This window comes from Nicotiana tabacum, chromosome 10 (genome assembly GCF_000715075.1).
Source record: "Nicotiana tabacum cultivar K326 chromosome 10, ASM71507v2, whole genome shotgun sequence".
Lineage (NCBI taxonomy): Eukaryota > Viridiplantae > Streptophyta > Magnoliopsida > Solanales > Solanaceae > Nicotiana > Nicotiana tabacum.
In genome coordinates this window covers 135,457,703-135,472,449 of record NC_134089.1, presented here as the reverse complement: position 1 = coordinate 135,472,449, position 14,747 = coordinate 135,457,703, and the positions used below count along the sequence as shown (strand labels likewise).

At 31.5% G+C, this 14,747-nt stretch overlaps 1 protein-coding gene across 1 annotated transcript; it reads right to left on the bottom strand.

Annotated features, from left to right (window-relative positions):
• Positions 1-1,328: 1,328 nt before the first annotated feature.
• On the bottom strand, positions 1,329-4,838 carry LOC107791059 (protein STABILIZED1-like). The gene has a single exon (XM_016613052.2). The coding sequence runs from the start codon at positions 4,695-4,697 to the stop codon at positions 1,623-1,625; it is 3,075 nt and encodes a 1,024-aa protein (XP_016468538.2). The 5' UTR covers positions 4,698-4,838; the 3' UTR covers positions 1,329-1,622.
• Between the last annotated feature and the right edge of the window lie 9,909 nt (positions 4,839-14,747).

Here is a 14,747-nt window from a genome sequence, read left to right as displayed (position 1 = left end):
ATCTGTTAGACTACTCTGTCACACCTTGAGAAACTTCCCAGAAAGAAAAGAGATTATAGGTCTGTGGCAGTTTTTCAAAATTACATACTCCATCTGTCTCAGCAAAAGCACTCAATGTACGTACTCCATCTCTCCCAGCAAAAGCATTCAATGCCTAGGTGCCATTGCCAGGTTCGATGATAGGAAACGGGAAATGAAATTGAGAGGAACGAGTAGGATTTCATTCAAATATCAGGTTATTGGAATAGCAGCCATGTGTTGGAAGTTTCTTAGTCATTACAAGGAAATAGATGCTACAGCTCTCAAGTCTTTATCAAGTTTCTGGTCCACCTTGTAGATAAATTCACATCTTAAGGCATCATCTCTAGAGTGAGTTTTCTCTGTGATCCTTAACTTTGCCTTGACTGCCTGTGCAGTTGCAAGATGGGGTTTAGGAGCGCCACCAGCACATGCTTAAGCTTGTACCTCACCAAATTGTATCACTGTTGATACCTTCTTTATTCACCGACAACCAAAAGAAAGAAAATTCTGACATCATTGCCGTAAACCAATAGAGGATTCTGATTAATGAATCTTGTAAATCCATCATCAAATAATGAACTAATATAGAGCACGCGCAGAACTTCAAAAGTACTTCTTAGCACAGACTAAGATGATTTCCTGCATGCTTGACATTACCACATGTAAATTTAAGGAGAAGGAATATCAAAAGAATATGAAAAATGTTATTGTCAGAACCAAAATTACACATGGTAATTAAATGATCATGGATTTAGAAAGTGGGTCATTACAGGCGCTGAAAGTAACACAATGCAAAGTGTGAAAACAATTCAATTACCAGAATGGTATCACTGCTGAAATAATGTCCATAGAAAGAAAGAGAAAAACAGAAAGCTACCGAGTCTGTCAACTTAGCAAGTTCTCTCATTCCGTCGGTATGGTATTATCTCAAAAAGCATAGAGACCGAATGTCTTCTTTGTCTCGGTCTCTGATAATTATGAATATCACCAACACTGCATGACATAATTAACCCATCAAATGGTTGTACCAAAAAAAGAGATTCTTCTGTTTTGTTAAGAGATAAGCTGACTCCATCTCATCTCTCTACATACGACAACAACAACCCATTAGAATCCCACTAACTCATCTCTCTACATATGTCAATATAATAGGCATGTCCACATCCACGCATAACTTTAAAACTTGCCTTGAACTTCATTAACTCAAATGTCACGAGTGACGTGAAAAACGGAACTTACATAAAAAGGTGTATGAGATTTTTGATAAAAACATAAAAAGGCCTACGAAAAAAAAGGTATATGAGATATAGAGGAAATACAGAACATTGAATAAACCTTTTAAAGGGAATCATAACATTCGTCTCTAAAATAAAATACAACAAGAAACATAAACTTGAGAACAATATGAGAAACATCCCTGCTGACCTTATAATAATATGAGGAATGGAAAATTGCAACATTCAGATCAACTTACACATCAGGTGAAACACAACCAAGATACAATACTTCGAAGCAACTCAAACAAGGATGTTGTAACTACTGCCTATAACCTATAAATCGCTCTAAGATTATCAAGTACAGAGACTTTCACACTAAGCTGATTAGTTGTTGTTATTTTCAGCCAAATTCTCCTCCTTCTTTAATGTGGCTACCACCTTCTTCAAAATGCTTTCTGTTGGTTCATGAGAGTTCTCTACGGCCTTGGCTGTAGCTTGCCATTTTCCCCCATGCTTTGGCTCTGCGGCGACGCACCTCTTCAACACATCATTCCTCTGCTCCTCTGTTCCGTGCTGCTGTTCGAATTTTAAGTACAATGCCCAGAAATCACCAATATCTGGTGCAAGGGTCACTGCCCTGTTGAACCAATTTCTTGCTTTGTCTACTTTCCTCTCCTGCCAAAACAGCTTAGCCACAGCAACAATAACATGTGGATCATGATCACACTTCTTTAAAGCATCAGAACTTTTGGTTTTTCTCTGAGGACGAGGTGCCATCTCAATTGAAGCAGCCCATAGAATGCCGCTATTGGGGCACTCCTGCAATGCTTTAGCCATCAGAACATCAGCTTCCCTTTTGTATCCATGCCTAGCTTCAGCCCGCACAGCTGCAAGCCATAGCTCAGGGCTCTGAGGATTCTTCTTCCTGGCCATAGTAAGAACTGCTCGAGCTTTGCTCAGCCCATTCATCTTCTCCTCTAGCGACGCAAGGGACAGCCAAAGGGGTATACAATTGGGACAATTCTTAATGCCAGACTCATAGGCATCCTTTGCCTTGTCAGAATTACCAAGTCTCTCTTCCAACTGTCCCAACATCAACCAAAGTTTGAAAAATGAGGGGAAGCGCCTCAATGCGTCATCCAGCAATCTCCTCTCCTCATCCACATTTCCAAGCTCTCTCTCCACAATGGCCGACTTCATCCAGACCCGTTCCAAGCCTCCCCTTTCACGTGCCTTAGCAAGAAGCTTCCTTGCCCTCTCTGTCTCACGGTTCTCAAACTCGAGCTTGAAAGCAGCAAGCCATATCTCCTCAGAATCAGGAATTGCAGCGAATGCTTCCTCCAGAATTGCTCGAGCTGCAGGAACATCACCAGCAAGCCACTTCTCCTTGGCACCCATCAACCATAGAACTTCGGCCTTTGGAATGTAGGTCACTGCTTTTCGAAGCAGTGCATCAAGTGACTCCCTGGTGCCATGGCTTTTCTCGAGCTGTGCTGCTTTAAGCCAGATGCTTTTCTTAGTTCTAAATACAGTAAGAGCATGTGAATAAATGTATTTTGCTGTTTCAATCGAACCCCGTTTCTTGCACTCCTCAGCATCAGCAACCCAGGTTCTCTTCCTATCTTCTTCCTCAACACCAATCCCAACAGTGTTATTTATTATTGCCTGGCAAGTCCCAAGGGAACCAGCTCTTTCGCATCCTTCAGCCTCCTTCATCCAAGCCTCCCTGTCAATCTCCAAACCTTCTCTTTGCAAAGCCCGGATTGCCCTTTCAATAATTTTCCCAACAGAAGCAGTGTTCCCATTGGCTTCTTCCAGCCTAGCTGCAGTGATCCAGATGGCAGGCTCTTTAGGAAGCTTTTCTCTAGCTTTGTTAAGTACCTTCTTTGCGCTTTCATAAGTTTCCAACTTAGCAAGAGCAAGCCACAGCTCCACATGCAATGGACAGCATTCTACGGCCCTCTGAAGCAAAAGTCTAGCATCTTCCTCATTAGCCAACTCCACAACAGCTTTCCACAACCTCACCGAATCAGGGATATGCTCTAGACCTTTCCTCAAAACACGGCTCTTATTTGCTGTATCTTCCTCCAACTTTGAGGCCTGCATCCACAATTTCACTGAATTAGGATTTGCTTTAACACCTTGAGCAATCACTGCCTTAGCCTCAAGGGGGCTCGCCAAACGGCACGCCTCCAACCAAACATCCTCATTCTTAGGACACTCTTCACAACCTTTCTTTATCAACTGCCTCGCTACCTGCATCTTCCCCGCAACCTCCTCCAGTCTAGCAGCTGCTATCCAACCAGGAGGATGCTTCGGATTTGTCTGAGTAACCGACTTAAGCAACAACCTAGCCTTCTTTATATCCGAAATCTCAGCATCACTAGTAATCTTCATGCTCTTCAAATCAGTCAAGTATCCCTTAGGATCCACCACAGTTTGTCCAGTAACCGAGTCCAAAATCCTATCCAACCTCACCGACAACACGGTTCCTCTCCCTTCACCCACAGCAGTCAAATCAGCGACGGGCGTTTGCGCTGAAGGTGTCTCCATGCCACCAACTATCCTGCTCCTTGGATCCAATGCACTTACATGTTCTTTCTCCTGCCTAGCCTTCTCCAGAAGGGTATCCGGAACAGGCACAAAACTCTCAAACCTCTTTTTCTTGTTTCGTAATGAATAATCCCCGATTTCAGGTATACTATCCCACTCATCACTCGACAATGTATACAGTTTCCTCTTCAAATCAGCAAACTGTTCCGTGATCTTCGGGTTAGACGCTCGATACTTCTCAATTTCTTCCTTTAACCTAGCTTCTCTTCTATCTTTCCTCCTTGAATCCATTCTCTGATCAATAGCTTCCCAAATAGCATCAGCTTCTTTATCATCTTCATCATACTCAGCAGAAGCAAATAACCCTACATCATTACCTTCAAATTCGTCGAATTTCTGGTTCTCATCATACCCCTTTTCCTCATTATCATCCTCTTCTTCTTCCTCTCCCGCACCACCCTTGCCACGGCCACGGCCAACGCCGCCAGCTGCTGGTGCAGCGCCGCCAACAGCAGCAGCTGAACGATCTGGGAGGTCAGGGGCAGCACGGGCAGGCCCAATATCAGAACGGGTAGTGAAACCCGTAGCACCACGGCCCAATCCAGCAACATAATTCGGAGGAGGCCTTGTGTTTAGGAAATCGAGTCGGGCTTTCGGTGCCGCTGGTGCTTGCATACCTCCGAGTAGAGGAACGTGTAGGGTTAGAGTCGAATTAGGGAAAATTCCTAGATCGGATAACCGTACGTCGGTGTTGAGTAACCGCCGACAGGAAAGAAAAAGAAACTGTTGGGTGATTGGGATGTGGAAATTTTCATGAATTTTTAGGTTTAGGTTTTGGAGCGAACTTATACTAGGATTAATGTCTAGGGATAGGGTTTTGTTATCAGGAAGATTGATAAAAACCATGGCGGTTGATGCGTAAAACCGTTAGCCAGAAACACTATATTTAGAACAGAGATTTGTAGCTACACATTCAGTTGAAATGGGAGTAATGGGTTAATCACAGCAAATGCCGTTTATGAAATAGAAATAACGGAAAATCCATATGTTTCAATATCTATCGCGTCCGTTGCACCTTAATAATGGTACGAAGCAACAATAAAATCTATCTATAATTAAAAGCAGAAAACAAAAACACCTCACAAAGCCAAATGGCAGAACAATAGAATGACACATATCATAATTAGTTATTAAATTAGTTATTGATTATTCTTTTTAATTTAAATATATCTAAAAAATAAAAATAATTAAAAAAACTACCATATATATATATATATATATATATATATATATATAATTGGTTATATATATATTAATTGGTTACTTTAATTTAATTAATAAATATAGATTTCTTATCTATATCTATATTAATAATTAACTATAATAAACTATAATAAAAAAAATAAAAAATATATATATAAAAAAATAACTACCCATTCAAATTGGGTGGGAGTAGTTTCAAGTTGGAATTTTTAAATTATTTTAAAATCAAAAAGCAAAAAAATAAATAAAGCTATAAAAAACGGAAAAAAAACAGAAGAAAAACTACCCATTCAAATCGGGGAATAGTTTCAAGTTGGAGTTTTAAAATAATTAAAATAAAAAAAGATATCGTATAATTCAGTTAATAATTAATTATTGGTTATTCTTTTTGAATTTAAATATATATAAAAAACGAAAATAATAAAAAAAAATATAAAACTACCATATATATGAATATATTCATATATATATTAATTGATTACTTTATTTGAATTAATAAATATAGATATCTTATAATTAACTATATAAAAAACGAAAATATAAATATAAAAAAAACTACCCATTCAAATTGGGTGGGAGTAGTTTCAAGTTGGAGTTTTTAAATTATTTTAAAATAAATCTATAATTAAAAGCAGAAGACAAAAACACCTCATAAAGCCAAATGGCAGAACAATAGAATGACACATGGCATAATTAGTTATTAAATTAGTTATTGGTTATTCTTTTTAATTTAAATATATCTAAAAAATAAAAATAATTAAAAAAACTACCATATATATGTATAAATAATTAAAAAACTACCATATATATGTATATATATATATATATAAAAAAAAAATTGGTTATATATATATATTAATTGGTTACTTTAATTTAATTAATAAATATATATTTCTTATCTATATCTATATTAATAATTAACTATAATAAAAAAAATAAAAATAAAAATATATAAAAAAATAACTACCCATTCAAATTGGGTGGGAGTAGTTTCAAGTTGGAATTTTTAAATTATTTTAAAATCAAAAAGCAAAAAAAAAAATAAAGCTACAAAAACGGAAAAAAAACATAAGAAAAACTACACATTCAAATCGGGGAATAGTTTCAAGTTGGAGTTTTAAAATAATTAAAATAGAAAAAGATATCGTATAATTTAGTTAATAATTAATTATTGGTTATTCTTTTTGAATTTAAATATATATAAAAACGAAAATTATAAAAAAATATAAAACTACCATATATATGAATATATATATATATATATATATATATATATATATATATTAATTGATTACTTTATTTGAATTAATAAATATAGATATCTTATAATTAACTATATAAAAAACGAAAATATAAATATAAAAAAAAACTACCCATTCAAATTGGGTGGGAGTAGTTTCAAGTTGGAGTTTTTAAATTATTTTAAAATAAAAAAGCAAAAAAAAAAATCTATAAAAAAACAAAAAAAAAAGAGAAGAAAAACTACCCATTCAAATCGGGGAGTAGTTTCAAGTTGGAGTTTTAAAATAATTTTAAAATAAAAATAGATATCTTATAATTAACTATAATTAGAAAATGAAAATATAAATATATAAAAAAGTAACTACCCATTCAAATTGGGTGGGAGTAGTTTCAAGTTGGAGTTTTTAAATTATTTTAAAATAAAAAAGCTATAAAAACGAAAAATAGAGAAAAAAAAACTACCCATTCAAATTGGGGAGTAGTTCAAGTTGGAGTTTTAATATAATTTTAATATAAAAAACAAAAATAAAAAAATAATAAATTACCAATTCAAATTGGGGAGTAGTTTTAAGTTGGAGTTTTAAAATTATTTAAAAATAAAAAAAACAAAAATAAAGTAATAAAAAAAACTTCAGAGAAAAATACTAAATAACGTAATATGCTAATGAGACTTTCTATTAACAAAGTAATAGTATTAAATATTGAAAGATATAATAAAGAAAAATACATAACAAAAACGTTATTCGATGCACTGCCTGTATAAGTCCCGTTAGTTTAACATAGATTTTATTCACTAAAATTTAGATAATATTATTAAGAACAACAGAATAAAATTTAAAATAAAAAAAATTCAATAGTAATAAATTATATATCTTCTCATATATTACAAAAAGAAAGCGAATACTAAATATTGTTTAATATAATAAAGAAAAATAGAACAAAAAAGTTATTCACTGACTATATAAGTACGTTTGATTTAATAGAGATTTCATTATTGGGTATATCGTATTGACAAACAAGATGACAATTGAATTTTATTAAAGCAATACGATCTAATAGGATCAAACAAGCCTGATCATAATTTAATTTAATTAATATTTTTTTAATATTGACCGCGCATCGCGCGGGTACGACTACTAGTTTTGTTTTAAAAAGAAGTATTTTAGGGATAGAATAGTAAATATTTTGGTCAAACTAAAAATATTATTACATTAACATAATCAGTTTTGTCATGTTATTTAGATAATTATATATTATAGTTTAAAAGTATTTAATGTGATAGTATCTTAACTAACACTTCTTTGTGGGCAATATTTTTTTGTGTATGTTTCCTCCTAATGCTTTGGTTGCTCTGCCTTAACCAAAACTCTTGTTGTTGATCTTGATATCCCTCTTGAAAGTGCAACATACAGTTGTTCGTGCAAGAAAACATATTGCGGTAAATATAGTTCAATATTTAGGATGTTTGTCCTTGTGCTTTATTTGTTATATTTATAAAACATAAACATACTAAAAATATTTTCACACAAATTTAAAAAGATATTCCTTAGTTTCGGAAGCCGAAAGTTGAATTAAGGGATAAGAATATACTTAGAAGCACATTGACCAGTATCATAATTTTTGTATGTATGACATTATTATCAAAGCTTCTATATATCATATGTATGCTATTACATAAGTTATTCGGCGTATCTAATTTTTTCAGTAGCATGGCGGACATATTTGTTTTCAAAATTAACCTATATACAATGGAAGATCAATTTTAACTTAGTCTATTATATATACGGTGACACTAACATACGTGAGAAATAATAAACTTCACAACAAACATGAATGGTAGAAGGTTATTTGGTATTAAAGTATTTAAATATTCTTCTTCGTAGTAATTACTGGTATCATTTTCTGCTGAGTAAAAACTGAAAAATATTTTATTTTTATTATTAAATTTTGCAATCAACCTTTTATTTAGTTGATCAACATATTCATTTCTGCTAGCTAAGATATCTTTTTAACTCCATCATGCAATTTGCACAAATTACGTTTTAATCTAATGATATAAATATTTCTCTTATTAAATGCACTACTATTACCATTGGGATTAATAAGCAAGTGTTCAGGAAAGACCAAATCATCCTTTATTGGATGCTCTTATTCGTTTCCAACACAAAGCAAGAAGACACTGAATATTGAATCTGTTCTTACTTTATATTTTTTGTCAGTTAAATCTTTTTCGTTTGAAGCCAGAAGTATAACTTTGGCAAGCTAGCTTTTACAGTCTCTGCTTTTGTCGATTTGAAACTACTGGTAGTACTTGACAGAAATCACCTCCCAAACCATTAATTTCGATCGTCTGACACTTTGCCATAAGTGTTTCATCTCAAATTATCAATTCTAATTTCCTTATAAATTCAGCACCATTGTTCTGCTTTGATATATTTGTGATGGTTATTTAAGTTGTTTGAAGAGGTATATCAAATTTAAAGTGTGTGGCTTCACAATAAATCGTTGTTGGTACACCACTTGCTATTATTGCTAACAGTGTCATGCCTCTTGATATGATATTTGCAAGTAATGTATGACATAAAAATATTATTTCGATCCGCCGGACCCATTTACAAAGAACAATCCTGTTATACCAGAGTCGACTCTCTATAATATAGTATTGAAAGCTTGTTCTTGATTAGAATTTAGCTTTGATTGCGCTTCCTCAGACACCTGTATAGCATTTTGATTCTTAATAATATACTAATATTTTTATTTTGTGCTCTAAGGCACCTTTTATGTAATAAAGTTATGTATCCTAAGATTTTGTTTAACTTGAATAGAAATTTTACGCATATGATGAGTTTAATAAATAATTTAATTAGATTCTCTTGCTAAATAATCAATTAAAAGATTTAATTATTTAATTTTAATATAAAAATAATTTATTCTATGTTGATTCAGATCTTAATATTAGTTCATCTCTTGTTTTAAATATTTAATCTTAATTATAATTTTATACAATATATAAATTTTATTTTCAAATAGTAAAAGATTGATATGACATTTCACTTTTAGATCTTTATGTTTATAGAATCATTAGTGATATTGACTCTTACCAACTATTTTTTTCCTCTTTCTCACACATTTATATTTTTAAATATTTTCTTAATTGTTGTTTAATAATTGAGTATTTTTCAATATTACACGAAAAATTGATAGAAAAATATTATTGAGTAGGAAAATCGTTCAAATAATATAAAAATATATTATCGTAGGGATATTTTTTCTCAATTTCAACTCTTTATGTAGTTCATTTAATATTATTTTTTTGGTATTGGACATTATGGAGTGGCAATGTATTGCCAATACAGAGGATTCTTATGAAATTGATTTTATTAAACCTTCTTACATATTTTAATAAGAATGTAATAGTCAAAATTTTATTAATTTTAAAATATTAAATATTAAAAATTAGCGAAGAGGGTATTGTAGTCCAGAAAATAGGTTATTGTAGTTATGTCCTTTCCCTATGAGTTCTTTCGCTTAGTATTTTAGGGCTATTTTGATATATTAATATTGTATTTATGCTTCTATAATAATATAGGCTCTCCTTTTTTCTAAATGGATTTGGATAATATAATACATTCTCAAATTAAATTAGTAATAGGACATTATAATACATTTTCGAATTAAATTAGTAATAGGAATTTTTAAGAAGTATATCCCCAAAGTAATAGGATTACATGACTAAAGAATAAGGATATTTACTTATTCAATTTTATATGAATTAAATAGACTGAAAGTAATTATACTAAGAGGATTCCTAAAGGTAATTATGTAGGATTCCTAACATGTAGTATTATGTCCTAAAACTAATAGGATTTTAAGGCTAATATCTAGAATTAAGGTTATTTCCTTTTATTATGAGTTATTATGCTTAATATTATAAGGTTGTGTTTGTAAACCGATATTGTATTCATGCTTTTATAATAACTAGTTTTTATGTACGTGCATTGTACGTATATATCTCGCTAATCATTAAAAGATATGAAAATAATTTTCTTCCAACAACTTGATATTGAAGATGTTTTCATGTTGTTGTGTCAATTGAAAGACACCGCTACTTTATCCTTTCCAATTATTAAGTTATTCTATTTTTTCGAAAGAAAATATATGTATATTTGTAAATATTCTATATTGCATAATTGCGAATTGGTATTACTTTTTTGTTTGTACATACATATTTAGAATAAACGGAAAAGGGCCTAAAATATCCTTTTACTATATGAAATAGAACATGTTAGCCCTCCGTTAAAAGTTGGTCTCTATTTTGCCTTTACCGTCAACAAATGGGCTCGTATATGCCCTCCATCACTAACGGAAGACTCATAAAGCCACGTGGAATATATGTGAGGGCAAATTAGACCTAGTTCGAATTGTACAGGGGCATATATGAGTCAGTTATAATAGTCATTTCTCAAACACTTCACAACTCCATATCAGTTTACTTAGACACCTATTTGACGACACCAAACTAATTATCATAGCAAATAAACTCAGTCATAGACACAATAAATGAACGACAATGACTTTATTAAATTCTTGTATAAAAACATAAAGCTTCATTACATAATAAAATATAATAATTAAGCCACAATAACACTAACATTACATATTATTTCGCACTGATCCAACGAACATAACAAGACATCCCAATATCACGCACATGAAAATTCATATCTGCTTCCGAAATTTAGCATCAAGCACAACTGAGTACTCTAAATCGGTCACTTTCTTCATTAGAACATTTTTTTTCTAATTCTAAGGCTTCTATTCCTCCATGATCGACGAGTATCATAATATTCTCAAGATCAAATTTCCCTGTAGAGAGCATTTCTTTCACGGATTAGAGTTTCTTTTTCCTTCTTTAAATCGCATATGAGATTTGAAACTGTAGGAGGAAGCTCTTCATCTTACCATTCCCAATAGGAATATTTTTCATCCTAAAAACCAAAAATAAATAAAACAAATTTACAAGCAAATCGGAATAATTAAAAAAACCCATAAAAAAATTTATTTACCTCATGCTTCGGGCACTTGAAAAAACTTCTCCTAGCATTTAAATGTGCTCATGCCATGAAATAATTGGTAGTAAGTCCGTAATGACACCTCCTATTCGACCAATTTGAGCTACTAGAACATTCCGACATTGTCTTTTATTGTCTTTTGTTATGATTCGACCCTTTTGAGCTACTAGGACTTAATGAAGTCATTGCCGTTCATTTGAATGTTTGCGTCTATGACTTAGTTTATTTGTTGTATAATTAGTTTGGTGTTGTCAAATAGGTGTCTAAGTAAACTGATATGGAGTTGTGAAGTGTTTGAGAAATTACTATTATAACTGACTCATATATGCCCTTGTACAATTCAAACTAGGTCTAACTTGCCCTCATATATATTCCACGTGGCTTTATTTGTCTTCCGTTAGTGATGGAGGACATATACGAGCCCATTTGTTGACGGCAAGGGCAGAATAAAGACCAACTTTTAACGGAGGGCTAGCCTGTCCTATTTCATAAAGTAAAGGGGCATTTTAAGCCCTTTTCCATAGAATAAATGAACATTTAAGTCTTTATCTTGGCTTACAAAGACTTCTAGTCTTAGAAATAAACATGGTAAGTTTGTTTAGCCTATTCATATTAGACTTCAAATACTATTAATAATTAGAGTTTTATCCCACATGAAATATATGTATTTGCTAATTGAATCTTACAATTAAGATTTGGAAGTTTGCCAAATACTACTCGTTGGTGTCCAAACATGTATTATTTTTAGTTGTGTCCTTTGATTTTTGTCGAATATTTTAAAGATATTTTGGTCAAAAGGATACTTACACATTCCTTACCGTAGAGAGAGTTGCATAAGGGATTTTCAAATAATGGAAGTAATAAGAAATATGAACCCCAACAATGTTATCACTCTTTTAGTGAATCCAAAAAACCTTTTCGCTTAGAAGTTGGATACTTTTGTGCTACGTTTTAGTAAAATAATATTTTAACTAATTCTTTCGGATATTACAAAAAAGAAAAGTGGGAGTATTTTGCAAAAACTGATCTTAAGTAAAGATAAGTAATTCACTATTTGGTCAAAATTGATAAAAAATTAATAGTAGGTGGCATTAAAAAGAGCATAATTGTTGAAGATGTGTATGACATTGGGAGCTATTCCTGCTATTGAATATGAGGAAGAAGTAATATGAATGAAGAGAGAATGACAAATTGATTAGGTTTGTATCTCTTCTTGTGCGTTTTCTTCTAATTAATCGGAAATAGGTTTGACTTTGTCCAATGTTATTGCCCAAGTCAAATTAGTATTACATATGACGGCTGTTATTACAATTTCATCTTTTAGGATAATATTTTTTTTAAAATTAATTTAGCTTTTAAAGGGTATAAAAGCCGGTTAATATTTCAGGGATAGTTTCATCGTTCAATATTTAGCGTTTTAACATTCGTGCTTTTATAATTACTAGTCTTAGGGTACACGCTTTGGCGTGTAGCTATATCAATGAGTATATAATTTTAAAAAATTACGTAAATATTATTAAATAATATATTTGAGTTATTGAATAAAAATTAAAAAAATAATTTATTTATTTTTGCATTCGGGATTCGCGCCTTTACAATGATATAGAAAATAGAGATACTTTTTTAAACTCCTTCTTACTCGAATAACATCTTTTTCTCTTCATCGATTTTTTCGCATAATATTTAAAAATTATATTTAATTATTAGAAAAATAGTTAATTAAGTACATACATCTTAATTTAATAGTAAGAATATATAGTGTCCTCCCCTTAGAATTATAAGTTCAAACATATTTTATATAAAAATTGTCGTAAACAATATAAGCAAAGGACAATGTAATACTGTTATTTCTCCCCAAACAATATTTATGTTAAGACAATGTAATATTGCTATTCTGCCAAACAATATAAGTAAATGATAATAGATCTTTGTGGTCTGGGCCTTACCTGGACCCCGCACATATAGTGCACCGAGCTTTCTTTAATATTTATATTAAAGTCCTAAATATTAGGACTTCCTACATAATTTAACACAAGAAATATTTTATAACCAAATTAGTTGATTTCAACGTACTGTATATTACGATAATAACTAAATTACGATTTTGTCTAATGTGAAGTTTAATTTTAAATGGTAAAAAAAGGCGAACAATATTTCATTAAGGGCTTTCGTGCATTTAATATAGATAGATAGAACGATATGTAAGTTATTATGTATTCTAGAAATTAATCAATTTAGTAGTGTACTTGATTAATCTTCTCTCTCTTTTTTTAACGTTTTAATTTAAAATCCTACAAATGATATGGAGATTAGACGTGGTAAAAAGAGAGTATTGTTTTTCCTTTTGAAACAAAAGTCTTTATTGTATTAAAATCACGTCTTCCTATTGCAAATAAAATTGTAATACAATCTAATAAGGAAAGATTAACAAATTAATTCTAGTTGATTTTAAAGTTCTAACTTTAGGAAAATTAGCATAAATGGTAATTGAATGTTTATTCCTAAATATTAGGAAGACAACTTAAATTACAATTTTATCTAGTGTAAAGTCGATTTTTTAAGGGTAAAAAAGTCGAACGATATTTCGCTAAGGGCCTTCGTGTTTTTAATATAGTATAGATAGATAATAATATAATATAATATAGATATATATAGATATAGATATAGATGTTTCATCAAAAAATTTAAAGGACAAATAATCACATGGACAAAGTTAAAGGGATATTAGTGTATTTTATCTAACTTTTAATACTGACACTGCTATTGCGTAGAAGGGAAAGATGGTGTTATGTTATGCTGTAAGTATTTAACTTATGTTTATTTGTTGCGAACAATTACATGTTTACTATTATAATTTATAAATAATATTAAGAGTGAGTATTCATGTATTATAAAATATATTTTATATTGTACTTGAAAAATAAGTTTCGATTGGTGATCACTAATTTAGTTAGGATCTAATAGATACTTGGTGACCAAGTACTTTCTTCTTATAAAGAGGAAGGTTCTTATCACGATCCGTATTTTTCACCCTCGGAAGTCGTGATGATGCCTACTAGTGAAAGCTAGGTAAGTCAACCATTTGTATTATTTACCTTTTTCCCATTTTAATCCTTTAACAAATAAGAACCAACATTATGTAAATAGCGGAATTTAATAAACGGAAGAACAGAATATAACCATTTAAATTTTACCAATACAAATCATTAAGCATAAACTACCCAGAACTGGTGTCACAATTTCACAGACGGTCTAGGAATGCTACAGATAAAAGTCCGAAAAATAAATACAACACTATCTCTGAAATACATAAATAAAACAGGATGAAAGGATAGAAGGAGACGCCAGGGCCTGCGGACACCTGCAGGACTACCTCGGA

Bases quoted from the DNA above. Each gene is read 5' to 3' on its own strand.
- LOC107791059 (XM_016613052.2), bottom strand. From the start codon at position 4,697: ATGGTTTTTATCAATCTTCCTGATAACAAAACCCTATCCCTAGACATT.